The sequence below is a fragment of the Anguilla rostrata genome, chromosome 8, assembly GCF_018555375.3.
Source record: "Anguilla rostrata isolate EN2019 chromosome 8, ASM1855537v3, whole genome shotgun sequence".
Classification (NCBI taxonomy): Eukaryota; Metazoa; Chordata; class Actinopteri; order Anguilliformes; family Anguillidae; genus Anguilla; species Anguilla rostrata.
Genome location: NC_057940.1, coordinates 44,139,015 through 44,166,049, shown reverse-complemented (window position 1 = coordinate 44,166,049; position 27,035 = coordinate 44,139,015). Strand labels below are relative to the sequence as shown.

Here is a 27,035-nt window from a genome sequence, read left to right as displayed (position 1 = left end):
TCAGATTCAAAGACATGGCAGTAAAACTATTAATTGTATTGTTTCCCATAACATGTCCCTTGTGGTTTTTTTCATAGACTAAAAAGACAGTACTTTTAACAATCATTTGAACCACTTGAATCAATGTTAAAATGTCCCAAAGACTGTTTGAAATTTCAAAGTTAGCCATGAATTGCCAAAATTAATGCATAAAAATCAATAAAAATATACAACACTAACAAATGCCCAATAATTTGTTTTATTTCACAGTAATGCATTAGGACAGTCTTATCAGAACTGCACAACCCCTGCCCTTTTTACCCTGTAAAGCTTTATTCCATCCATGCATGTACAATAAATCCACTTTTCCCAGTGAATTGCTAATCAAATGCGTGTTGCCAGGTACATGCCAGGGTCAGCTGAATCTCATTCTTGTTTGAGAGAAGGAGAGGGCACTCAGTTCTGTGTATGTTTAGAAAAAAAAAAAAAAGTGCACCTTGGTCCTCCGTTTTCTACAAACAACCATGCTTGCCTCCCTTATCTGCAAAGGGGCAGAAAATGTGGAATAACAGAAAGGCCAAAAAGGGCCACAGAAAAAAGCTAGCCAGAAATGTTCCTGAATGCAAAAATAGGACTATAAAAAGGAACACTTCATAAAAAGGTACATGTCCTTCATAGTAAAGTCCTAGCTTGACCAGAAAAATCCACCAATGTTCCAAAACAAAAGTCCCTGAATTATTATTCTTTGTACTTCTCCATATTAACCCCCCCCCCCAAACACACACACACACACACACACACACCTTTCACCTCAGCAGTTCAGCTGGCGATCCGTGAAGTGTCAGGAATTCTGCTAAATAAGAATCACTGAAGTGTCTGAACACCCATTGTTGCCATTTCACAGAGTTCAAAAGCAAATGGGAGAAATGTAAAACTCCTCCAGTGATTGGTCCAGCCGTTAAGAGAAGTTGTTTAAGAAAGAGGAGAAGGGGGGTTCAGGGGACGTTTTCCAAGTTGAGGCTTGAGTAAGGGTTGCATGGGGGTTGCAGTGTCAACAAGGACACAGGCAACTAAAGGATCCATGCAAACTTTCTCACAAAAGGGTCTCTTGGGACCTCCCTGAGGCAACAGAGATTGATTCTGCTGTCGATTAAGTCACGTCACTCCTCAAAAAGGAGCCAAATGCATTAAACAGATGAACATCAAACAGTCACAGCCGATCCCTAGATACATCCCTCCATCCACCGCCAAATACACATTCGACATTCTATTCAACACACCCTTCAATTCTAAATGACAAATTATTTCTATGGCACCCTTTCTACACAAGCACACTGTGTTGATTGAATGTCTCTACAGTATGTAATGTACGAAAATGTTAATTTCTCCCCTTCTCTGAAACAGATAAAAGGATAATTGTACCCAAAAACAAATATCGACAGTGTGGATGCACAAATGGCTTGAGTTAATGTATACAGCTTGCGCATGTGGGTACAAATTTCTATTTTCCCAATAAAATTCTGGTCTGTGGTTTGTGAAAATGACACAGATGCTATAATCCTTCTGCTAGTGTACAAAAATTAATGGGGAGTTAATTATGGTACAGTGCTCCCCCACCATTCTACAGAAAGACAAGAAAAAAAATGCTAACGAGAATTCGGTACTAACATGGGGCAACAAACACAATGCCACAGGAGTTTCCCAGCAATGACTAGGGCACATCGTCGTTTCCAACATGCCCAGCGCTCTGTGGACATTCCCGGAAATAGCCTGTTTCACTTCAGCCTGAAGATAGATTCACAGCAAGAAATTACTGCACAAGCTGCCCCATTAGTAAAATTTGTTGCGTACGATTCAAAATGCCACAGATAAAGACTGATCTAAAAAGGATGACACCCCCCCGCCTTTTTTTTTTCCTTTAGGAAGGATAAAAAGCCAAAACTGCAGCCTGCATGGGAACCGCTGCTTTGAGCACCCCTCTCCTCTCCCCTCCGCATGTTTGTCCCGCAATCAAAAGGCGAGGCGAGCGGCTTTTATCTCCAATGCAAGACAGATGTCAGAACGCTTAAATCAGATCCCATTCAGGCTGGCTCCACAATGAGGGTGCCTCCCCTCCCTCCTGCCTTCACTCCCCACATTAAACAAGGCAGATACGTCTCCAATTGAATTCCAGTGGATAAGTGACTCAGAACTGCTTTTAACACTATCCCATCCAATTATTAATTCATGCCCTTAGCGCGCTCTCTCACTATGACAGGCGGAATATAAAAGTGGCTCGTTTCTTTCCCCGTCTTACCGTGCACCTTCAATTGCGGCAGCGCGAATTGTCTTGATTTAAAAGAGACTGAGCGCTGGGGTTTTTAATGCTGGGAATGAACACTGCCACTATATAAGGGTGACATCACTCCGCATCCCTGACAAACTGAACGGGCCGTGAGTGGGGCAAACCGCACTGAAGAGATTCAGTACCTCGGCTCCGGTCTAGACTTTGGCAGCACTGCCTTCCAGCACTGAATGGCTCTGACTGCAAGGGGACACACCGCTGACAGAGAGTCGCCCTCTAATCCCCGAGTGAATGTGGGTCACGCTGTGCCGGATAACCCCCCCGCTAGCCAAGGGGACAGACAGCAGGGCCGCCTCAGCCCCCGACAGAAAGGGTTAAGCGGAACAAGCATTCCTGGGCCATGGAGTGGGGTCTGGGAAATGGCTGTACCAACAACAGAGAGAGTGGCTTTCCCTCCTGGCACCAGGGCATTATTCATGCTAATCCATCAAAGAGACACCCCCGCCAAACGCACAGTGCACTGCAGTCACCAGTGACAACACAGCGGGATTTGGGTCTGGCTTTGGGGGAGGGGGAGAGGGGAGGGCATGTAGAGAAGGAGAGCAAATGACACACACAAAAAAGGAGACACACATATCTCAACAGATAGGCTACTCTGAGAAGCAGGCAGGTGACTTTACAGTAGCCACACCACAGAGGATTCATATAAAAAAAGCCAACTTTTTCTTTGAAACTCTGAAACTATCCTGCTGGACTTGAAAACTCTGCAAATTAATGCGTAAAATTAGTACATGAAGAGAAAACAAATACCCAGGAGGTAATTAGATTGTTAGATTGTCTGATGAGATTTACAACAGCCTCCCTGTATTATGCAAAAACATTAATCACTGATTCAGCATAACAGTATTCCAGCTAATTACTTCAAGGACATTAGCATAGAAGATTGTTAGCCTTTTTTAATTTAAATAAGCAAGAGACCATGAAATATTCATGGGTTTATAATCTGACAACAGAAACATAAACAGCAATAACCAGTCAAACATGCTTCAGATGTAACAGTGATAGGGCATCCCATGATTAATGCAAGGAAGAGCCCTGGCTGACAGCTCCAGCGACTTTATAACTCAAACTTTCAAAGAGAGGGTCCATTAAAAAAAAACCAAGACAGGAAGCCATCTACTAATAAAACTGAAGAACTAGAGCCAACATAAAAAAGGTTAATGTTTAAGCCAGGATGTCCGCCTTTGCATTCTCCCTTCTGCCTTGGGGAGCTTGTGGTCAAACTTCAGATCACCAGTCTGCCCTGAGGCCCAAATAATCCCTTGTGGTAGTTTGGGCCAGCCCAATAAGGCCTCTGTAGAAATTCTATACTACGGTTAACACTACCTCACTCGCCACCATTTTGTTGCTGTTGGAACACGCTGTGCTTTTTTCATAGACAAGACCAGCCAAAAATCGTCCACTCATAGTTGCGCATACATACATTTTCAGCAAATGTCAGCAAATGTCATCCTACTTCTCATTTTCACATGACATTAATTACAAGAAATACGATAATATTAAAAGAGATAAAGAAAGCAGAAGAGGTGACCAGATGGCTAAACACAGCTTACGCTTTAGAACACTACTTCCGTAAATTAGGCTATATCATTTTTAAAGTATATTCAAAATATTAACAGAAGGGAAACTGCAGAAATTCAAGTTATTAAGGAAGCATGGGCCCCAACTGTTGCCCATTTGTCAATTCGATCTACATTTTCCACTGACACCATGACAAAAAATTTTATTTAACTGTCAGTTTTACCTCCATGACGTACAATATGTGGACAGCCCATACTGGTTTTTCAATTAAAAAAATGCACATGTTTATACATGCTTGGAAGGATTTTAAATGGGATAAAAAGAAAAATGTACTGTAATGAGACAGAGAACACTACTATCATATACTATTCCTTACTTTATTGCTTCAGGGATAAGTAAACTTCCTTCTGCTCAAAGTACATCTGATTCACCAGGAACCAACATCATTGAGATAAGAAACACTCAATGACAAGCTTTTTATATTGAGAGCATGTTTCATTTTCCATCTCTGACCTACTGAACCTCTGATCTACTGAAAACCAGGATGTTTACTGCACATGAAGTAACCAAAAATAATCACGCACTTCCTTTCAGGCCTGAAACTTGCATAGAAAAACATTAAGCTTTTTCATATTGTACTTTATACAGAGACACCGTGACAATGCTTTACAGGAAAATTAGGAAATGGTAAGCCTAAACCCCCAAAAACCAACACGTAGGGTAAAAATGTGTGGTCCATCAGCTAACAACATCTCTTAAACTCAGGGTCAGGGCCTGGGGACAATGATACGGACATTAAATGCCAAGGCAAACAATTAAATATTTAAATCAAACTGGCCACTGCATCTTTACCTTGCATCAAAACTGAAGAAACCACAGAAATACAGAGACAGTAAGAAGACATTTCTCAGGAAGGAAATGTGCAGCTCAAGCAAAATTACATCTCCATGTACCCTTAATGACTGGTTTTACTGATATACTTTCACCTAAATTAATTAATATCAATACAAATTAATTATCAATGGTATAATGGTAATGAGTAATTACCACTGTTCTACAATCGCTATGGAATTATTGATGTCAACACAGGTCACACTAGCTTTCAGAAATCAACATTTTCACTACAAAGCCCTGAATTTTGACCAACTTCCAAGGCGTTTTAAACAAACAGACATTTTTAATAATTGGCCAGATAATCTCACATGAGCTACGTAAAGATTTTAATAAGCATTTTAAATATACATAAATACAAAATAATAAATGACTTGGCCAAGTAAGCTAGTCCCTCAGTTAAAAACCTTCAAAGCCTAAAAAACATAAGAGGCGACAAACCAGCATGCTAAACACAAAACAGTGCTAATGCGGCAAGTAAACCACACTGACACTCCACTAGTTAGCACCGTTTTTGTGCGCTGTGGGTTTTATGCCATAATCTGTGTTTCTGAAGACTTTTCCTGGTGAACGCTGCCAAAAATGAGAAATATACAACAATGGTAATGATGGGAGATGATAATTAATAACAATACAAAAAGGATTACAAAACTGGCAACTTGACAGCTGTAAAATTTCAGTACAGGAATTAGAGAGCCACTTTAGCTAACATTAGTGAGACCGCTGATTGAATGGGTGAGAGCAGCACCCATCTCCTTGTTTGTGCATTAGTAATATGAGTTAATATTGCAAGATTACTAAGGCAGTGATGTGGGACACCACTATCTTTGATAGTCAAAAAAATTTGTAATTTGGTTATCTTGCCATGCATTCAGTAAATAAAATAGCTGGCTAAACAACCTTGAGACAGGTGTTGCTTGCATCGGATCACAAAACAGTGTTCCACCTGATCGGCATGCTTGTTTTGTTTATATACTGACATTAAAAACTGAAAAGTGTGCAACTTGAAATCAGCTTATGGATGAACACTGCTGCCGTTGTTCTGGGTGGCTAGGGACACCATTAGAGCCTATTTTGTGTGCTTTGTATTTAGGGCAAGTTCATGTGAGCTACATCAATCCACCCATTTCCCAGCTGAATGTTACAATTAAGTGCAGGTTTTCTGAATCAATACAGACACCTCTCGACTCGATAGTGATTTTAATGTCATGATATACACCTGCATTTTCAGAAGGCAGCTTACACTTTGTTTAACAAGCCAGAATCCAGCATCACTGAATAATTAGAGTTCTAGATATGAGATTTTGTTGCAAAGGTGTGGCCTTTCTTTACAATCAATAACATGTTGCTTTCCAACTAGAAATTAAACAGATCAAAGAGCTATCATTACATTAATCTACCATTTCACCAATTGCCATTTAATATTTTGATTAATTATCAAAAGCTATGGCTGCCTACCTATGGCACTGACAAAGTATGCTGTCCACGCTGCCTCCTTAGCAGAGAAAGGTGAAGAGCTCTAAGAAACAAACTAGCACAGTTTGAATATTTATTTATTTTGTTTAATGCAAAATCAATAAGATGATTTACACTTTATTTTGTTGCATGGGAGCTCTGCCCTGACAATTTGAAAGATAAGAAACACAATAATCCATAATGCCAGTTTGAGATACATATGTATGTCTGTTAACAAACTATTATTTAGAGCTCTTTTGTTGATTTTTAAATATAAAAATCAACAAAATGAGCATCAAGAAACATTAATGAAACCTCAAAACCCAGTGATCCATCGCTCCATAAATCCTGCACCCCTGATGCATAAAACTGGGGGGGAAAAACGAAACACAAATTATTTTTTTATTTTTCACTGCATATATTGATATACTTCTGCGGAGGTATAGGCCTACATAACATATAATTTGGGGTGTTGTTGGAATCGGAACCAGTGATCGTGGTTATGTAATGGTGGAATAATAACAGAGAGAGCAAAACGTAGCTGTAGAATGTTGGCAGCAGTGTGTGCACAAGAGCTTGACAATACATTTCTCACAGGACATGCAGTTTGGTGATAGTTTCTTACTTAACCGCAGTAGTGATCAAACTTACAAGTGCTAGAGTGTTGTTAGCCTTTATTACTCACAATTCTATGTGGCCGTATGATGTAGCTAACACAAGCCAATAGTCATAACCAATAAAAATAAATTTATGTTACTTGTTCAAAGTGAAACTTGCACTATGTCCAGAAGCACAGAACATTTATGTCAAACCCTCAATAAATTATATAAGTCCCAGGATAGGACTGAATTTATCCTTAAAAATGTGATATTTTCTGAATCAGCACTAATGGGGCTTGACTATTACTGTAGTCAAGTGATCTGTGCTTACAGTAACTATGTTCATTACCTCAGAAGTTTTTGTCATTAAATCACTGACCGACAGCTTGGGACTTTCAAGTTATAAAATGGGATTTTATCAAGCGTACAGCAAATATAGTGACCTGGCTTTCAGTCATAATTTCAAGTTTGAACTTGAACATTTGAACAGGTAGAAATAGTCCTATGTGACCAATACTGTACTGCAGATATTTCTACCTGTAAAGAGGATGGGGTCCAGAGGGAGAAGACCGTGCAAGCCTTGATCAATCCAAAGAAACAACGGAAGATAGGTAAATAAGGCAGTCACTGAATAGCAGTATCGCAGAGATCAAATGTGGCAGCTTCGGCACCCAATTGTGACTTACCATGGAAAATAATATCCAAATCTAATTCACCTGGTATGACTGGCCCTAACTTCTGCAGTGCACACTGCAGACTGTGAGAGAGGTTTTCAGTTCAGAGCAGAATTTTAACTCCACTAAGAAATCATGTGAACCCAGCAATAATCCAAATGAAGCTGATCAGATTGAAGCTTGGCATACAAAGAAGTGTCTTCACATTTTACATGGCCCTTACAAAGTGAAAGAATTAAAAGGTAAGAAGGCTTTACATATTTTTTCTTGACAAATAAATAAAGATTTCACAAAACCAATTTTATTGTGTTAATTTATCATTTAATTTAAATGTTTTGGTAATGGAAAGGACATTCTTATTTTTGACTGGGAGGCAATTATTAGGCCTGGGGCTGACAGTTTTACCATTTTGTGAGTCCTGGGATTCAAGGATCTAAATTTCTAGATGGATCACGATAGACCAACTGTAAATCAAAATTTGTACTTGCGCTGATGTCTAAAATATTTATATTCGAGATAACTGCTTTCCAGTTAATATTGATGGTCTTCTAATAAGCCATTCTCTCAGGGTTAGTACATTTAACATAAGCAAACAAAACCAAAAACATTGCAGAAAATCCCAAAATCAAGAAGCAATATCAAGAAATATAATTTTTTTTCAAAAAATGCATTTTATTATTATCTAAAAGTACTTGCTTTTAATACCCATTGTAATACCCTTCTATATTAAGAAAAGTTTTAATCTTCGCCTAGGGAGGTCGCAAGGCACACATCTCCTTACACAATCCCTGATCTCATGAGGACATGAACCACAAAACATGCAAAACTACTTTCTATCTCATGTTGTCCAATGACTGCTTATCAGACTGGAACTCATAAACACATCAAAGTCCCAGACTTATCTTATCTCCAAAATGCTTTTAATGGGGCAACATGGCTCAGGAGGTAAGAGCGATTGTCTGGCAGTCGGAGGGTTGCCGGTTCAAACCCCGCCCTGGGCGTGTCGAAGTGTCCTTGAGCAAGACTCCTAACCCCTAACTGCTCTGGCGATTGAGAGGCATCAATTGTAAAGCGCTTTGGATAAAAGCGCTATATAAATGCAGTCCATTTACCATTTAATGTTTCTCCTTTCAAATATCCATTGCACACCCCTACTGCACAGAATCTCCCTGCACCTACTGGGAAAAAATGCTGAATTTTTTTATGACTTAAAGTTAATTCACAAGTACATTTCAAACACTTCATCCCCTCTGCAAATGCTGCCATGTTTCAGACATGCAGTTTTAGGTGCAAATTAATTTGACAGAGAAAACAAAGGTTCATTGGTCCCCTGAGTAACCTTGAAATGTTGGCTTAAGTGAAGAGGCTAAAGTACAATATCAATACAGGCAGGCAGGCCAGGTTAAGTATTAATTTAGTTGATGATGCAGGAGACACTCAGAGGTTTGGTGAGCCCTATGCTCCATTTATATTAGTTGAAACGTATCGACCTTACTTCACATAACCAGCAAAAACCAGTAGCAAGACATAACATTAATCTAAACATTCACTAAAATTAACTCAGTTGTAATGCCTGCAATTAAAAGAGGCCCCATAATCCATACTTCTGTAAATGGTTCCTAAGTCCTAAAGAAATTGCTGAAATCGAGTAGGCTAAATTTTTCACCTACTACTGGTGCTCTCTGACTTGTTTAAAGCCTCACTCGATGAGTCAGGGTTATCAGTTACAAAAAAAACATGTAGAGCAGGTGGCTGAACAGTGGTCGCTCCTTAGTGTGGAGGAATAGCAGGCTGATCCAGCTGGAAAGCTTCCTGCCTTATTGCTGGAGAGTGGTGGCAGGCAAGGGGACACATCAGCCACAACAGCCCCTGTCCAGTATTACTGTTAGAGCCATATTGCTCACACTCGCTGTTTAACACACATATTCAATTCATACACTGCAATCCACAAGCAGCTGGACAGTCAAACCATTTGTGTTGTTTTGGCTCTGTAATGGGGGACTATGTATAGAAAGGGCTGTAATTACTGCATGGATCACCTGATATGGATGCAACACCTTTAAATTGAAACAGATAGTCTGCACTTTATCCTCATATTCATGGTTTCATTTCAAATTCAATGTGCTGGATTACAGAGCCAAAACCATAAAGATTGTGTCATTGTCCAAATACTTATGGACTGCACTGTATATCCACAAATATGCAGACACAAAGAAATATGTCATGCATTTGTTCATATTACACACCCACAGATGTATACGATGCCAGTATTTCCCAGAGAGGGAGAGAGAGAGATAGATATAGTGGATAGCCCTAGCAGCAACAGATATGCACAGAATAGAGAAACACTGCTAGATTGATTAATATAAATAAAGAGTATATATGAATGCTTTCTTTTTGCATCCTGGCAATAATCTTTTATTTTGCAGAGCCATCCAAAAGATGTTTAGTCAGAAGTGAAATAAACCCTTGAATGCATTTTAATTGCCTTCCTTTAGGGTCCCCATATATCAATTTACAGGACTATACAAGTGAGATTGATTTCCCTATTCAAGACTTGTGCATGGAGACCATGAATAACTTTATTTGGATTTTTTGTGAGACATTTTAAATGAAAGTGCCCCTGCCATAGTTACAATAACAAGACGGCCTAAGGAAACCACTGTCAATATATTTAATGTTTTGAAGCATACTAATATTTTCCAGTGTTAAAAACATTGATATTACCTGAAAAAACCTCTCACTGGCATATCACTGGATTTTGGGTTATAGTGAGTATAGTTCAATAACTATACTTGAAAAGGAAACACACATTTTAAAGTGAATTAACTATATATACTGGGAAAAGGTACATACCAGGAAACACTGAAAAAAATTGGGATCATGGAAAGCATTTCATAATCAATTTCATTTAACATGGCTGAGCAGTAATACATAATTGGCTATTCAGCTACATTAGATTTAAGCCTAAACAAATTAAAACAAATTAAGATGGAATGATTCCAAATAAAGGTTCTTCTGTATCCAGTTAAGTATACTCTACTGTGAAATCTTCCAAGGTCCAGCAGTTCTTGTTAACACTTTATGGGACTCTTCAAACTGCTGTTCAAGCTCTTTCCCATTGAACACCACTACGACAGAGTAAGGAGGGCAAAGCCACAAAATGTCACCAGTGATAACACATTAATCTTTGAAGAACTGCCAGTCAGAATATTGACTGTCCAGCAAAGAGCTCTCAAATGTCTACTGGTGTTTGTTTATCGTGTGACATGTACTTTTGTAAATTTCTTTGGTGAGAAGCATCTGACAAATGGCTAAATTGTGAGAAGAACTCCTGCCATTGTCAAACTTATGTGAACAACAGCTCAGAAGGGAGCCTAAAAACTGTGAGAAGGCACCAAATACTTATGCCGATTTCAGGGCACGATGACACAACATGCTGGGCTCAATGTTTGACAGGCATCCAAACAAAATATCACACACTGATGCTTTGATTCAGAAATTCATCCAAGTTGGTTTTCAGAACCATGAGGGAACCAATGATCAAAACCTAGTCTGTTTTTAAACATCATACTGTTAACTATAACACCCATCCAAAGTCTTTTATCAGCAAAAGAAAGTCCCATGATAAACCTAATGAGTCCGTTAATTCTGTTACTCTGATTCCATTTGAATTGCAAATGAGTTCACTTTACCCAGTCTCGTCTCATAGTAAAAGAAATTGCCTTCCAGTATAGTGCGAGTGAGAGCAGCAAAATATGAGATATCACTCAATAAATTACTATGGATCAGTATATGCTGAGGCACATGGACTTTTAATGTAGATTAGGACAGGCCTACAGATCCTGTTCTTTTCCCCAGCTTTGTCAGCTTTGGCCTTATCTGCCAAATTAGCTAAATGGTAACTAATTTCACACTAACTAGTGAAACTGAAAGGGCAACTGGAATTTTTTAAGGGTTTCCCCCTAAAACCATGCAAACTTAACCATGCAGTTTGAATTAACCCTTCAAGAGGGAGTTGTCCCTTAAACAGCCATATTTGTGTTTCCTTAGCAACTTATTTGGCTATAACCATTTAAGATGTTATACACTGAATGAAATAGCAACATTTTTTTACAACACCAAACCTTCAAATTCTCTAACTAAAGTCCATTGGCATGAGTGTCCTAATTGCATGTACATTAAAAAATGAAGGCCTGGTAAGAGTGTCCCTTCAACAAACTCCACTGCGTAATCTTCTACATACATCAAAACACATTCCAACTTGTAATGGGTCATCCTCAACACTACAAAAATGTTGCAACTTAAAATTACTTTTTCTTATTTTCTGTATTTATTTAGTCCCCTGACTTACTAATTTGTAAAGCGGTCATTCTAATTTGTATAGTGTGGCCGAAAGGCAAGCCAAAAGGTAAACTTGATTGTCTGTCCATTGGTACAATGATGCAAGTCACGTCATTCCCAAGCATACGGGAACGGGTCCGAACACATCCTTTTTAGCAGTAACATCATCTGTAATGTGGGATGAATTCCTTCACGGTGATAAGGAGGGGCGCAACGACAGCAGTGATTTACACAAACATAGATAAGTAATTGAGTGGCTGCAGTTTTTCCATTCACGCATGAGGAGCAACAGAGACAGACAAAAAGAGAAAACAGAAGATATCGTAAGACGATCTTCGCACCAGATTGGTCCTCGAGATCCTGTCAGCACCGACAGTGCATTCCGAAGCCAATAAACTGAGGTGGCATTCTGCTCTACAACTGATGAGGCGCGTTCCTCCATAGACAGCGGGGTAAAGGTTGATCGCAAAACCAAGGCAATTACCAAGTAAATGTTTTGGTTTTTTTTATGTTACAAATTTATTATACAGCAAAAGAACAATAAAAGCCGGCTATGAGTTCTGGAAACTAAAGAAGTCATGGCAATTTGTTAAACGAATATGAGTGTGCGTAGTTCATATTTGGTTCAATCAATTTGATTGTGTGCATAGATGGAACTTACTTGTCATATTCGGTGTTGTCCCGGTCGCAGCGTGCGTCCTTATGTTTCTGCCAGTCTTTCCCGTGCTTACAGGTGGTTAGGAGCACCACGTCCTCCGCATTGTGGACATGATATAAGGCATTCCTCGTGTCTGAACCAATCCCGGTAAGGTATCGTTTCCCCTTAAATACCAACATGTATTTCCTGAAAGGAGGAATGGAATTGTATTTTAAGTACCCACGCTCCCCTCCGGTCCTGGGGTGGTCCTTGGAGAATAACGGGATGGACACATCAAAGTTCGGTCTGAAGTTTTCGGTGCTGATGCTCGCCTTAGCCAGCATTGCCTGGCCAATATCTAAGCCCAAGTCTTCCGTATAGTCTGGCCATGTGCCCGAGTACAGATTGAAAATAAGGTGGTTCCTGCCATTGTTCCAGAGATGTAGGTTCTGGACTTTAGTTTTTAAATTGTGCACGTACTGCGGCGACAGTTGGTCCCGGTCCAAAGTATCCAGACTGAGAACGAACAAACAAGCCTGACCCGGGTCTGAGGTGTAAAACGTAGACCCCTCGATGGCCGATAATATATTTTGGTAACTTTCAGAAATCTTTTCACCCTTCTGCTGGGGATAAACGTAAACTTTAAATCCGTTCCTTTTACACAGAGAGAAGTCGAAGCAGGACTCCATACGACACCTCTTGCCTTTGTAAACGCTTGAATTGACGTCTCTCTTTTGCCTTGGGGATATATGAATGTTGTAATCCTCCGTTTCCACTTGATCCCAGGGAATGAAATGTTGTAAAGGGTCCGAAAAGTGTGGCCAGGGCTGATCCGGGTGATATCCATTGCGGCTACGATCGTCACGCCGGTTCGGGTTCCTGCTGGACGCAGGGACTTGTACCCCTCCAAAATAGAACAGTAGAACAAGACACGCGCCGGCAGAGAGCAAAATTAAATAACGTTTTTTGGCCTGCATGTGTCCTACTGTCTGGGTCGAGATGTTTACAAATAAATCCAAAGCGCTCAGAAGTTATGCTCTCACCACCTCCAGCAGCACCGCTCCGCCATCTTCCAGTCTGCACGGATTTCAAACTCGCGTCTTCCCCTTTCTTCTGATACCGTTCCCCAATCCAAGGATTGATCCAGAGCATGTGGGCGACTTTATTATTTATTTTCCCTCTCTCCCTCTTCTATCGACCATTTTACAATACAATGCGACGCGGTGTGGTTGGTAGGTTAGGCTATGTATCCCTGCTCAAAACAGTGGTAAAGATCTGATGCAGCCTGTCTCCCTCTCTCTATCTACACTGTATTCTAATATAAAAAGCTGTTCCCCGTTCCTGTTTGCGTGGTTAGAGATTTCTGTGATTGACTAACTACTTCCACTCAAGTGTAGCGGAGGGGTTCGAGTTGCTTTGCCTTGTACGCCACAGAAAGAGGACCACAGTTTGGATTTAGCTACCTAAAGTCGTTAACACACAGACTGTGGTTTAAAGCTGCAGATGAGGTAACATCCAGATGTCCGAGAGTAAATTTAGCCGGTTTTTGTAGCTTTCCCGTCAGATTATTCACTCCATAATTCCAGCAAACAAAAATAAAAAGGGAAAAGAATTGGCCGTTTATTTGAGCCGCTGTAGTCTTACGAATCCCTGCATTTCTCTATTTTTATTTTATCAATACACCCTCATACATGCTAATAATATATATCCCTACCAGAGGGTGACTGGCCCTGAACTAAGCAAATTAAACACCGGTGCAACGGCCGGAAAACCTATGAAACTCAATGAACAAAGCGCAAAATAAAAAGACACCGTTTAAAGACGAGATTCCTTGATCCCAGGGTCCAATTTCCAAATGCTCAGTTGTTTCGATTGTTACACTGTAACATTCCAATCCCGACACGACGGCAGCCGACGTGACGTCCCATCAGCCCGCATCGGGCTTCCCAATTGGTTCTTTGGTAAGTCCGGAAGAGGCGGTGCTTTCTTAGCACCCATTCAGGACCGGAGCCCACAAATACAGTCAACCATCGCGGTAAAGCCATGCGCAAGTGGCCGGTGTGGCAATGTTGAAAATTACCTCAAAAAGCAACTTCGAAAATAAGTGAATTAAAACCCTGCCTATATATATATAGATATTTTTTATTGAAGAGTAAATACTGTATATTTTCGATTCTGTATTTGAGTTAGTCTGATGCAGTGATGTTACTTATTACTTGTTTTTCTGCATCAAACTGAAAATGCTTTTCGATCTCAGTTTCCACTTTACAAGTACTCGTTTCATCTGACTGGATCATTGCATATTTGATTTCTTTTTAAATGACAAATCTGTTTCTCTCAGTCTCTGGACCAGAGCAGCAGTTTCTTAAAGTGCTGAAGAGGATGTGCAATGTCTTGACGATGTCATCAGCAGAGTTTAAGCAGTCTGTATTCAGACAAATTCAAGTGTTTTTATGCTAAAATAGTTTGGCTTCGACACTAACAGTAACATGGTCACACTATTTGCTTTTAAAATACCATATCCCGTACAGTATATAACTTGTGTTGAAGTCATTCACTAAGTATCATTGTGAGGGATGGGGCCCATTAAAGTGGTCACAGCTATTTGGCCCCTGATTCTGTCCTTAGGGGATGTTGGCAGTCTCTGTATAAAGCAACCATAAAGACATGTACAGCACATCAACAGTGAAGGTTTAGTCATGGAGTGAATTGTGATTATTGCTGAGCCTAGAGCTGTGTACTGGTTATCTGTAATTGCATGAGACAATGCAACAAAAAAAGCCTTGAATCACTGGCACACTGCTATATAGAATGTGGGTGTCCAGCAAAACTGAAATTATGAATATTGGAGGCATCACAATGTTGCTATGTCCCCTGCTTTATTTTCATTTTCCCTCATGATGATTGCTATCCAACCTACAACACTTGTTTTGATTTTGTGAAATACGCATCCAAAGACATTTCCCTTTCTACATGACTGAGCAAAAACTAGGGGACAACCAAATGTGTAGCTGTATATGTGGTGGCCACACACTACACAAATTGGGGGGGAAATTCCATTAGCTAATGGTTGACAGTAACACCAAGTAAGGACAAGGCAGTATACAAATATAAAATACACATAGGGGCTTTGGGTTTGGGAAGCTCTAGTATGTTAAATAAATGTAATCTGATGTTGAAGTATGAAGCCTTCTCATGCAAATTAACATTTATGTTCAATTTCGAATAGCTAAATAGAATTTGGTCTTTTGCAAAAGACAGCTAACTAGCTAGGTAAACTAAAGAGAGTCAGTAAACTAGAGCGAACTGGCTCACCATCTAACGTAGGACACATGTCTGTACAGGGCAAAAGACTCAGCAGTCTCTGTCAGATCCGTTCAGTTGTTGTTTAATCAAGCAGGGTTGCCATAGACTGGAGGAAAAATGTGTCACCAAGTCGCAAACCATATTTGGATGTTCATTTAGCTGAGAGGGCATGTCTTGTAGATGTGGTCATGTTTTATTTGGCATCTTGGAGTGGAAGCATGTGACTTAGGTCCCCGTCATGTCATCATTTATTTGAAAAATCTGTTTCCATCACCCTCTATTACATCTTGTCTTTATTGATAAGCTCCATACATTGACCCACCAGTTCCATTTCAGGCAGCACCTGGATTCACCTAGGTCTCTCTTAAAAGCAACTAGCCAGGCCCTGTTTAGCCTAGATCATATGGTAAGTAAGGCTATATGTTACAATGCTCCAGGCCATGAATAAGAAAGACCAAATAAAGATGGTCTTCTTTGTATTCTGTTCTTGGTTAAAATATGACAAAAGGAAGATTTTAATAGCTATATACAGAAGTGTGCTAGGTGTTTTCTGTAACTCCGGATTCTGTTTGTTCCTCTTGCAGACAGGCTGCATTAAATCACCTCCTTTTCAGAATACAGGCTACCATGATAAAGGCCACAAACTGGGCTGCCAGATCGTCATCTTCAGGTTCACTGAGTTTCAGTGCAGGAAGACAAAACAGCTTTTGAGAACCCTGAGAGATCAGACTTCAGATTAACTCCCCAGATGATGCAACGTTCCTGAAGTATCAAATGGAAATGTGAATGTGCGCACAATAAACACACAATGGTTTACTGCAACATGATCACTTAGGTGACATAGCACTAGCAAAAGCAGACATCTTCCTGTACAGTCATAATTCACAAAAACATTTATTTTTATATAAACATCAAAATACATACAAGATTGCATTTTATGGCATGTAATCCCATATTAAAGTATCCCATGCTTTATAAGAATACTTTAAAGTGTTCTTAAAGTATTAAAATCCTTAATTTTTCTGTTTCATTTTGGTGACATCTGTGGTGACTGGTGGTCATGAAGGTTCATTTTCATATTCCATATCCCAGAGTCAGACTGTGAAAGTACAATGCAAGTACATACACTCATATTCATATATTTTATCCACAGCACTGTACAACTAAGAAAAGGAGGATGTTAGCCAATATCTTGATTTGTGTAATATGAACGAACCCATCAACATATTTTAACTAAAGTAGTTTGAAATGCATCAAGTCTCAGCTATAACAGCCAAATAGTTATATTATGGGGATTGCCCTTCAGCATTCAACATTCAGTTTCCTGTACATGTGTGTTCACATTTGAATACTTAGCAGGACTGTCGCATCTGATGGCACCAATGGAAAAGGGTATATAGTGCAGCAATGTCAGAATGCCAATACCCTGAATGTTGCTACAAAAATACTAGTGTGAAAAGCTGTCAATGATGGCATTGTTTAATGTGAAATAAATTAACAATTGACACTTCAAATGAATTAAAGGAAATTATTCAAAATTAAAATCTACATTAGCTCTCATGTTGATCACATGCTAAGAGAGATCAGGTAACCTGCATAGTTACAAAATGGGTCAGGGCTAGGATATATTATGCAAGCATTAACTCACCAAAGAGCTATTGAATCTGTATATATATATACATTTAGATACCATTCATAAAGTGGCACTATTGATTGCTGTTCCCAATAAATACTAACCTTACTGCCATTGGGTTAAGAAACACTAGTCAGAAAACAATGTCTGTGAGTCAACTCACATTTGCAGAATGAATTATTTTTATGAGATTTGGAAATTGCAAAAATATAAAATGTCCTTTAGTGAGATGTAACTACATGAGGGGAAGATTCATGGCCCATAATGCACTTTATTTTGTCCTTGTCAATGCTGTGGTTCTTATATGTTCTTCAGCTGTTGACACTATTTGTGACTATACAGAAATCCCCCTGAGTGTGTTATTGACCTCTGAACTCTTTATTATTGGATTTCATTGGACTAGGAAAAACAAGGGTCGAGGATGAAGTCTGAATTGTGGTGAGAGTAAAACAGGGCATGGACAGCAATCCTACATCATAGAGTCCTGTAATTCACATTGCATGTCTTTTTCCGGCTACTATTCTATTCTGAACACTATGGAATCCCATTTTTGTCTAAATTAAATACATAAATATACTTTTATGCCTGCTATCCCTATGCCACTGCATATGCATACACATGCAAACATATGCGTGCGCACACGCACACACACACATTTCTTTGAAAAGATGGTGTGGTATAGAGTGTCAGTGCAGAGTGAATGCTAATTTGCTACCTCTGCTGCCAAAACACAGCGCTGGCTGTCCTTCCTGCTTTTGAACATTCTGCCATTCCAGCTTACACTTCTCAGTACATCACGGCCGTACAAGAATAGAGAGCGGTCTAAATGCCATGTCATGAGGTGGTAAAAATAATCTGGAAAATACTGGATCCATCCTTTTTGTTTCTATACTTGATTTTAAATTCCAATTTGACCATAAAAAATCCAGATTATTACATACAGTATAATCACATTCAGATTCTGTCACAGAAAATACATGCAGTTCCACGCATACACAGAATACAATCACTTTCACATGTGTTGTTCTGGAATGTTTCAGGACTTGCTAGTATTTTTCATTTTGAAAAATTGATCATGTACAATCAAGGATGGACAGGCCATTGAGAGTACCATGAGAAATTCAGGTGGGCAGCTCTACCCGGGGGGCCCCAAAAAAGAAAAAAGGATAATGTTAGAATGAGTGTGCGTGTGCATGTGCATGTGTGTGTGAGGAGAGAGAGATAGAGAGAGAGTAATATAGAGAGAGAGAAGCGCGATGTAAGTGGCCCACACTACATAGTGCACACGGCCAATCACAATCCTACATGATCCATGCCATGGCCAATTACCCCCCTCTCCCACACAGCCCCAAACCTAGCTAACTGTTAACCAAAGTTAGAGACACAGCTCATTTGAAGTGAAAAAGAGAGATGGGAAAAATTTAACTGCCAAAAAGTGCAAAGTGGGTCAGAAACATTTGAAATCTGTTAGCTTGATATGCTGGTTGGCAATTAGCAACTATGTCAGAAAATAGATCAGCTTCCGTTTTATACCATTCTTATTTGCATATGTAGCCAGTGCAAAATTGGACAGAACTGTCAAAACTCCAGTGTTGTGATGATATGATGTGCATTAAAATGTTAGTTAAACATTATGCTGATTTTCATTGCCATTTACGTTGAGAGCTGGCCAACGTTAACCATTGAGCAAGCACTTCAGTCCTAAGTCCTAATGTTATTAACCTTACCAAGCTGCTGTTGATCCAGCATTTTGGCTGGAGACACTAGTTAGCAATAATTATCAGGAGTCTGTTTACTCCTGTAGCTTTCACAGAGACAACAAGCTGGGACACTCATAGAAGCTTTTATGTAAGTTACTAAATTACCAATACTACATTATAGTGACCATACTTACTTCTCTTAGAGATTATTTTGTATAGTTTAAGTATCTAGCTATTAGCCAACAAGGATTTGGGGTGGGCCAGTCTAGACAAAAGTTCAGGGCCAATGTTTGGTTCCAGTCCATTCATTTTGTGTATGATCACAGTCTGTGTCATTGCCCATACTCCTTTGCTATGGTTCCAAAGTGCTGGGGTGCAAGGTAGTAGCTGTTCAAGAATATAGTGTATTGAGTATTGATATAGCAGTAAGAACAATGAAAACAGAATATAAATGAAGAAAATTAAGTAAATGCCCATTTTGGCATTCTGTATTGTGATGAAGACTAAAATGAGCACAAAACATCCTAGGGGAGAATACAGAGTTTTAGATGTAATGTTTATGTTTGTGACTTTATGTTTTTAGATGTAATGCAGAGTATTTTGGTCATGTTGCTGTCTTAAAGCATAAATGAGAAAAGCAATTTGGAAATCAAAGAAATGGAAATGGTCATAGCAATGAGGGCAACTGAAAATTTCAATTGAAAGGGTAAATTTAGCCATCAGACTAGTGCCTCATGCTATTCAAACATGATTTAAAAACTATATAAAAAATCTGGTTTCGCTAAAAGGAGTCTGTATCAGGTTCCTTGTGATACACATAAAATAGGGCACTCAAGTTGTTATCGACAAGTACCTAGGCCCATTTAATTGGCAGCTGTAGAAATAGCACTATCACTACATGTAGTGCTAAAGCATCCTGTTTTTTGTTCAAATAATGAATACTGCAAATACTGTGTGCTTTACCCATGAAGTATAAATGATGAAGATGTTCAGTTGTCACCATTCATGGTTTGGTTTTTATAAAACACAACATAGTATTTCACACAACTAAGTAACAGTGTCATGTTTTTAGCAAAATAATCATATTTGTGCTCAGTTACATATAAAATACAACACATTTGTTTCCATGTGACTTTTAAAAAGACTGCAAGGTGAGACAGAAAGCCCTTCTCTTGCTGCCTCACTAGAAAGCAGAAAAAAACAAATGAAAAGTTGATGAGGGAGAACATGACGCATGCAAAAGGTCAAAATCACACCATGGAGGACTCAGCTGACAATTCAATTGACAGCTGCATGTTAATTATGCGTATCTAATTGCATTAATCTTCCATCAAAACAAAGTAGGTGTATACTCGAGTGCATAAAGTAAATGTTTGTTTTACTTTCACCTTATATAAGCAGATGTTTGTAATATATTTTAAAAAATTACTTAGCCACCATTTTATTCATGCCTAATTACTTCAGTATTACTTAATATGTCTACACATTCCTTATACCGTCTGAAAAGGTCAGGACCATCATTTCATTTAAAATGTCAAATGCGCTTCTGCTTCTGAGATGTTGCAATCTGGTGCTATGTGCAATAATATATTATGTGGAATCTGCATTTTCAGCTTGGTGCACAAAGCCTATGAAAGGCTATGGGCTGCGTTTCCGAGTTTCGATGTACCTTAGGTATACCTTTCAAAGGGAAACCGCTTTTTGGTCTTTACAGGTCTGTTGCTAATCAGCACAGTCCCTCACATGTACACATAACAAATAAGAACAATAAAACCACAACAGAAGAAAAAAATAGCAACACCCTCCATTTAACAAAATCCATTACTGTGGTGCTTTAGTGTGCTGTTCCCTCCTCTCTGTTCATTCCTGATTAATATCTTTTCACCCAGGTGATTTGGACATTGTCGCATTTTTCATTTTCACTGTTCTGTGGATAGGCTATCAAATTGGGTGCAAATGTGCACAGGTTAAGTGCTCTCCCTGGGGAAAGCAGCAATTAGAAAGAGGTACATCTGAACAGAACAATTTACACCCACCTTCAGCCTCCAGCCTCCCGCCTCCCACCTCCAGTCCTCAGTGCCTCTGGGTGCAGTCTATACCCACCATGCTTTTTCTCATGACCTGGCAACCTCTCTCCCCTGCACCACAGGGCTGAGACTGCAGCAGACGGGCTCTCCAAAGCACAGTGTATCCTGCATTGTGTATAAGTGTAGCCTCAATCAAATTTCATCCAATGAGCTTTTTTCCTGCAGTGAAAAAATAACCATAACTTCCTATCAGTTGTAAGCTGAACAGTCTTGAAATCCTTGTTACATGGAGGATAAGTTAATATTCTACAACAACTGAAGCCTAAATGTGTGCACAAATTTAATGCTACTCGATAAATAGAGATGCTCTTTTTTAACACAGTTGCCAGTGTTTTTATTATTTTGTTCCCCTTGAATAGGCTATTATGTCACCACACCTTTATGTTACTGGACTGTTCTCCGATTACCCACAGAAACCCCTGTCTCTGGCCTCCACACATGCGCTGTCAATGAATTATCTTTTAATGGATATATATTAGTGGTTAACTTACAACACAGCCTTGGTCAGAGTAAATGGCTTAATAAACAGTTTTGTCTATTGAAGGTTATAGTCTATTGTATACGTAAATGTAGGTAGGTTACAACTAATATCAGTTTGGGGGCGTTCTGTCTGTACAGACTGTAAGGTAAAAAAGGGGAAGGGGGATTGAAGAGTAGGCCTATGCACACTCCATTTTAGCACCATGAGTTGAATTGTTTTCCCAGCTGGCTGCTATATGCTGTTGTTTATTAGGAAGGAAATTCAGGCAATCAGAGAATCACAAGCAATTTGAAACAGTGTTAAACCCAAATATAAATACTCCCATGATTGGGAATTGAACCCTACTGTGGCACTGTTAGTGCTGTAATCCCATCACTGTCTCTAACCTTTTCTAACCTTTTGTCTGAATAAAGTGAAAAATTGACTGTCCATCCTGTTTTAAAGAAAGTGTCTGTGGTGGCTCATGATAATTTCAAGGATTTACCACTTTGAAATGTATAAAAAATTATGCAGTGTAACTGTCTGAAGGTGAATCCAAACAAGAAAAATGTTATTAAAATGTTATATATCACAGTAAAGCTATTAAATAATAACTTTCACATTTTGTATATAGATTTCTTTGCTTAAAAGGACAGTATCCTCTTTTTTGAATTTCACCAGGTTTATTTTATGTAACTTATAGGAAAACCCCTCCGCACAACCTGGCTTCTGCCACTTTGTTTCTGTTTTCTTTTTGCAGAAAATGGTTCTGCTTCATTTTCAAGAGAGCAATCAATCACATTGGTATGTCCGATCAGCTACAAGAACAAAAACAGTTTTTCCCCCAGTGAAAACAGTTTTAGGAGGGACTGGAAAATATTGGCTTCTGTGTAACTCATTGTGAGTAGATCAATTTCAAAAATGAAATTGATTGCCAGTACCTTTAAACACCTTATAATTTTAGTAAAATGGCAGAACATCCTCATGACGAGGAATTCATTATACAGGTCATTATAGTAATATACCATGGAAGACCACTGTAGTGGATGACCAAAGGATAGCTTTCAATTGTGAAGAAAACAACCTTTTTAACTGTAAGATCAAGATCAAGAACACTCTCCAGGATGTGGGCATAACTGTGCAGAATACTAAAATAAAGATAAGACTATGCTACTATGCTAACCTCAGATGGTTCCCTGCAAAATGCAAACCACTGGTAAGCCTCAAGAATAAAATGGCCAGCACCCCTTCATCTGTGAAATGTGACAGAGGTAGTGTTATGGTTTGGGTATGTATGGCTGACACTGGAACTGGCTCACTTGATGATGCAACTGCTGACGACAGCAGCAGGGTGAATTCTGAAGAGCACAGAAGCATCTTATCTGCTCAGATGCCAACCAAATGCCTCAGAAGTCATTGGACAGCACTTTATCTTGCAGCAGGGCAATGACCCCAAACATACAGCTAAAGCAACCTATTAATTTTTCAGGGCCAAAAAGAGGGAAATTCTTGACTGGCCAAGTCAATCAACTATCCTGAATCCAGCTAAATATGTGATTTACTTGCTGAAGATAAATCCAAAGGTAAAATGCCCCAGAAACAAACAAGAACTGAAGGTAGCTGCAGTACAGACCCAGCAGAATATACCCAGCGTCTGATGATGTCTGTGGGTCACAGACTAAAGGACAGTCATCGAATGCAAAAGATTTTACAAAATAAAGTATGACTTTATTTCAGATAAATATGATAACTTTAAGATATTTTAAGTTAAATTGTCACATTAATTTGTATCCCCAAAATGCGGGGGCTATGCATGCATAAAATGGTCTGTAATTCCTTCACGGATCACCCAATATGGATGTAAATACCCTCAAATGAAAGCTGACAGCTGCACCTAATGTTCACTGTTTTATTTCAAATACAATGTGCTGGAGTACAGAACCAAAAGAACTGCAATTGTGTGACCCAATACCTTTGCATTTAACTGTATAATTAAAGCAGTTCATTCACACTTCATGCTGGCCTTTAAAGCAAATCCATGTCAGTCCAATTCAGGCATCTGCTATCAATATTGCCAAAGATCAGAGCCTTTGTAACATCTATTATTATGCCTATGATGACTTACAACTTTATTTTCACCTCTATTCTCATCAGTCTGTTCTCATGCTGTTTCTCAGCTGAGCTATTGTTGATGTCAGTCACAACACCAGTGCTCTGAATGACAGTGTGAAATGACCCGTACCCATAAAAACCTTTTTATTATTGATGAACTGGGGGAAAAACCTTTCAGCTTTGTAAAAGTGGAAATGAATATTGACTGAATGAATGACATTACATTTTCTACTAGATTACAGAAAGGCAGTGTACCCTGTTCAAAACAACTTAAAGCCTTATCTTCTACAATACCGAATGACAAAAATATTTATTTGGCCATAAGGGAATGCTAAGGCTCAGCCCACATGTACTCAGCCTCAGCCCCCTTGGTATAACATGATTTTAATTGCCCATTACTAGGCTCCTGGGAAAATCCCAGTTGAAATGAACAGTGGCACGTAAGTATTTCCAAACTGAGCTGTTTGCATTCACAACAGTCAACAGGATCATTCATCCCTCTGTGACTGATATACTTCAGCAAGAGAGTTTGCCATAAATCATGTCTTTCAGATAGGCTTGACCCTTGTGAAATTGAGCATTTCCTAACTGAACTTTTGCCTTTCTCTTGTGTCAATAACCCAAACTGTGTGTGCAATGTTCTGGGGCACATTCCAGAGTGTGATTTATTTAGCTCTTACTTGCAGCAGCTTTGGATGGACAGATTTGATGTCAACCCACAAGCAAGAGGACTGGCTGTTGGGAGGAGAAAAATGTCAGGCCTGTGCTGGATTAATCCATATGAGAATCGGTGGACCTGAGAAATATGAGGAATCACACTCCTTTCTCTAAGAAGAGATCCGCAGCAGGTTTGAGCTTACCTTGGCAGGCCAGAGAGTGGATCAGTTTGACATGGTTAGTTTCTTCTTGCAGCAACTGACACTTACAGCCTTGTGGACAAATGAGCATGAAATCTGCAATGCATTCTCATCACCTCTGGAAAGCTGACAATATCAGCAATCACACCAATGTAAGGTAGAAGTCTGTACCAAATGCAAACTCTATTTAATATATTTCATTTATTCTAAGAGGATAGTTTCACACATATTTCTTGGGGGGGGGAGGGTGGTCACCTGAAATATAACAAACAACAAAATTGGCATTCATGATAACCATGAATGAAAAAATACTTTTAAACCTAAAAAGAAAATTCTCAGTTTTGGAACTGTAAGAAAAAATAAGGTTCCGGACGAGAAAATCTTGGTCTTCGTAAAAACTGTCTTTATTGGCAAAATATGGCAGCAACAGAAAATACACGTAGCATGTACTCTGGGAGCATCGAATCAAAATGCCCCCGACTGTCTGTCTTGGCTTCTTTTTAAGCTGTTAGTTGTGATTTGATTAGTGGTACCAGTGATGATTGGTGAGTGAGATGATTAGTTTCTGTCAAGAGTCACACAATGCCTTAGCAACTCTGCTTTGTTAATCACTCCTGAGTCAGTTTCATTCACCCTTCTCCCTCTCCTGGCTGATTGTATCAATATGGCACTGTCAGTCTTTACAGTGATACTGAAGTCTTGTGAGCTGTGAACTAAGGCTTTCTTTCATCAGTGGGCCCAAGTATTGCGTTTTGGCACAACCTCTGTATTGAAGATTTGTAGTTGAACTAAAAATCTTACAGAACTGTCAATTGTGGCTCTCGTGTTTTCATTGTGCCAAAAATGTAAACTCCTCCAATGCATTCACCCACCAGGCAGTGGTTTTTTCCATGCTACAGGCTGCACAGTATTGTGCAAGAGCTGGGGCTGATCACCAGGCAGCCTGTGTGATGTTTACCCAGGCTGAATTGAGCCCATTCTTCTCTTCATGAGACAAAGCTGTGTGTCCCCCTGTTGTTAGCTTCCATAGTTTGTCAATGACATTGTCTAGGAGCAAACCTGCAATAAGATGGCTCCAGTCTGTGCGTGAAATAACTGAGCCAGTTGTTTGTCTCACAATGAATCTATAATGAAGAGATGATGACACGGGGAGATGACGACTTTAGCTCTGACTTCTATCATCCATGTATGCAAACAGTTATTGCATTTTGTGTTGCATAAATTAATTTGCTGATTTTGTTATCTATCTGGTTGTAATGCTGATTCTGTTTCTTTCTTGGGCCCTTTGTAGATTTTAATTATGAACTTTGTATGACCAGTGGCATACGTCCCAAGAATCCTTAAAGGCCAGGGTATTTGGTGTAGCAGCCAGGTCTCAACCGGAAGCATTTGTCCCCTGGTACAAAAATAATATTTTTGTATGTCCCTGTTGATTGCAGGAAACCAAAACATCAACACCAGCATAGCTCCCATATAGTCAGACAGTAGTCAAATTTGTATTTGAGAAACATTCCATTATGTGTAGCCTGACCTAGATGCTATATCTAGGGCAGATGTAAGTTTGTGAGTAATTAATAATTATGAGTCATGCAAACCTTCCATAGCCCTTGTAGTTTAGTTGTGAACACAAGTAATTATGACACAGATTCTGTTGTGCCTGACAAAAGCATTCATCCCAATTAGGGGGTTAGGTGGGGTGCGTCTCAGGGCACGGCTGCTCGCTTCCCCACGCATTAGCACCCAGGGAGATGAATACATAGGATGCCGCTTATTTTCATTCCTCAGTGCTTCCAAATGTAACCTTGTTGTGAGAGGGATTACCACTCTGACCTGTAGCAAACTGCCATATATGTACAGAGATATCACTGTTGCATTCATGATGCTTATCTGACTTCATGGACCCACTATTAAATTCCAGATTAAAAAGGAAATAGTTGGTAAAACAATACAGTCGATTATCAGAAGTATATCCTTTTATTACAGTTTTAAGGAGACAAAGACATGTAGTTTGTCATTTGTAAATTTTACCCTGATTTGTTGCCTGAATTCAAACTACACGTATCATTTCCACAGATAGGGAGAACAGTGATCAATATATTGGGGATTGGTCATGGTGGTGAAAAAGTTCCAAACGTGTATTTCTGTGCTTGGACCTCTGCAATGCCTATGCTATCTTATGTTTTACACTGCCAATGCATGTTTGTTTTGTTTTTATTATTTTATCTAAAGGGGATAGACCTTCATGTGAAGCTTCCCTTACAGAAATTGAACTTTTATTTTATATTTAAATAAATATATACAAAATCATATTGTAACCTTTCACAATATACAGTATACATTATTTATTCTTTAAGACATTGCAATATATTTTGAAAATACAAATTTATATTTGTAGATTCAATATATAACATCTTCAAAAACATCTGTAGTCAACTC

General features: G+C 39.2%; 1 protein-coding gene across 1 annotated transcript in view; it reads right to left on the bottom strand.

Annotated features, from left to right (window-relative positions):
• Positions 1-14,373, bottom strand: part of ext1b (exostosin glycosyltransferase 1b) — a 122,039-nt gene extending 107,666 nt beyond the window's left edge. The window contains exon 1 of the mRNA XM_064348414.1: positions 12,469-14,373. Within this exon, the coding sequence (XP_064204484.1) occupies positions 12,469-13,421 (953 nt within the window). The 5' untranslated portion in view covers positions 13,422-14,373. The remainder of the gene's footprint in view (positions 1-12,468) is intronic.
• Positions 14,374-27,035: the final 12,662 nt, after the last annotated feature.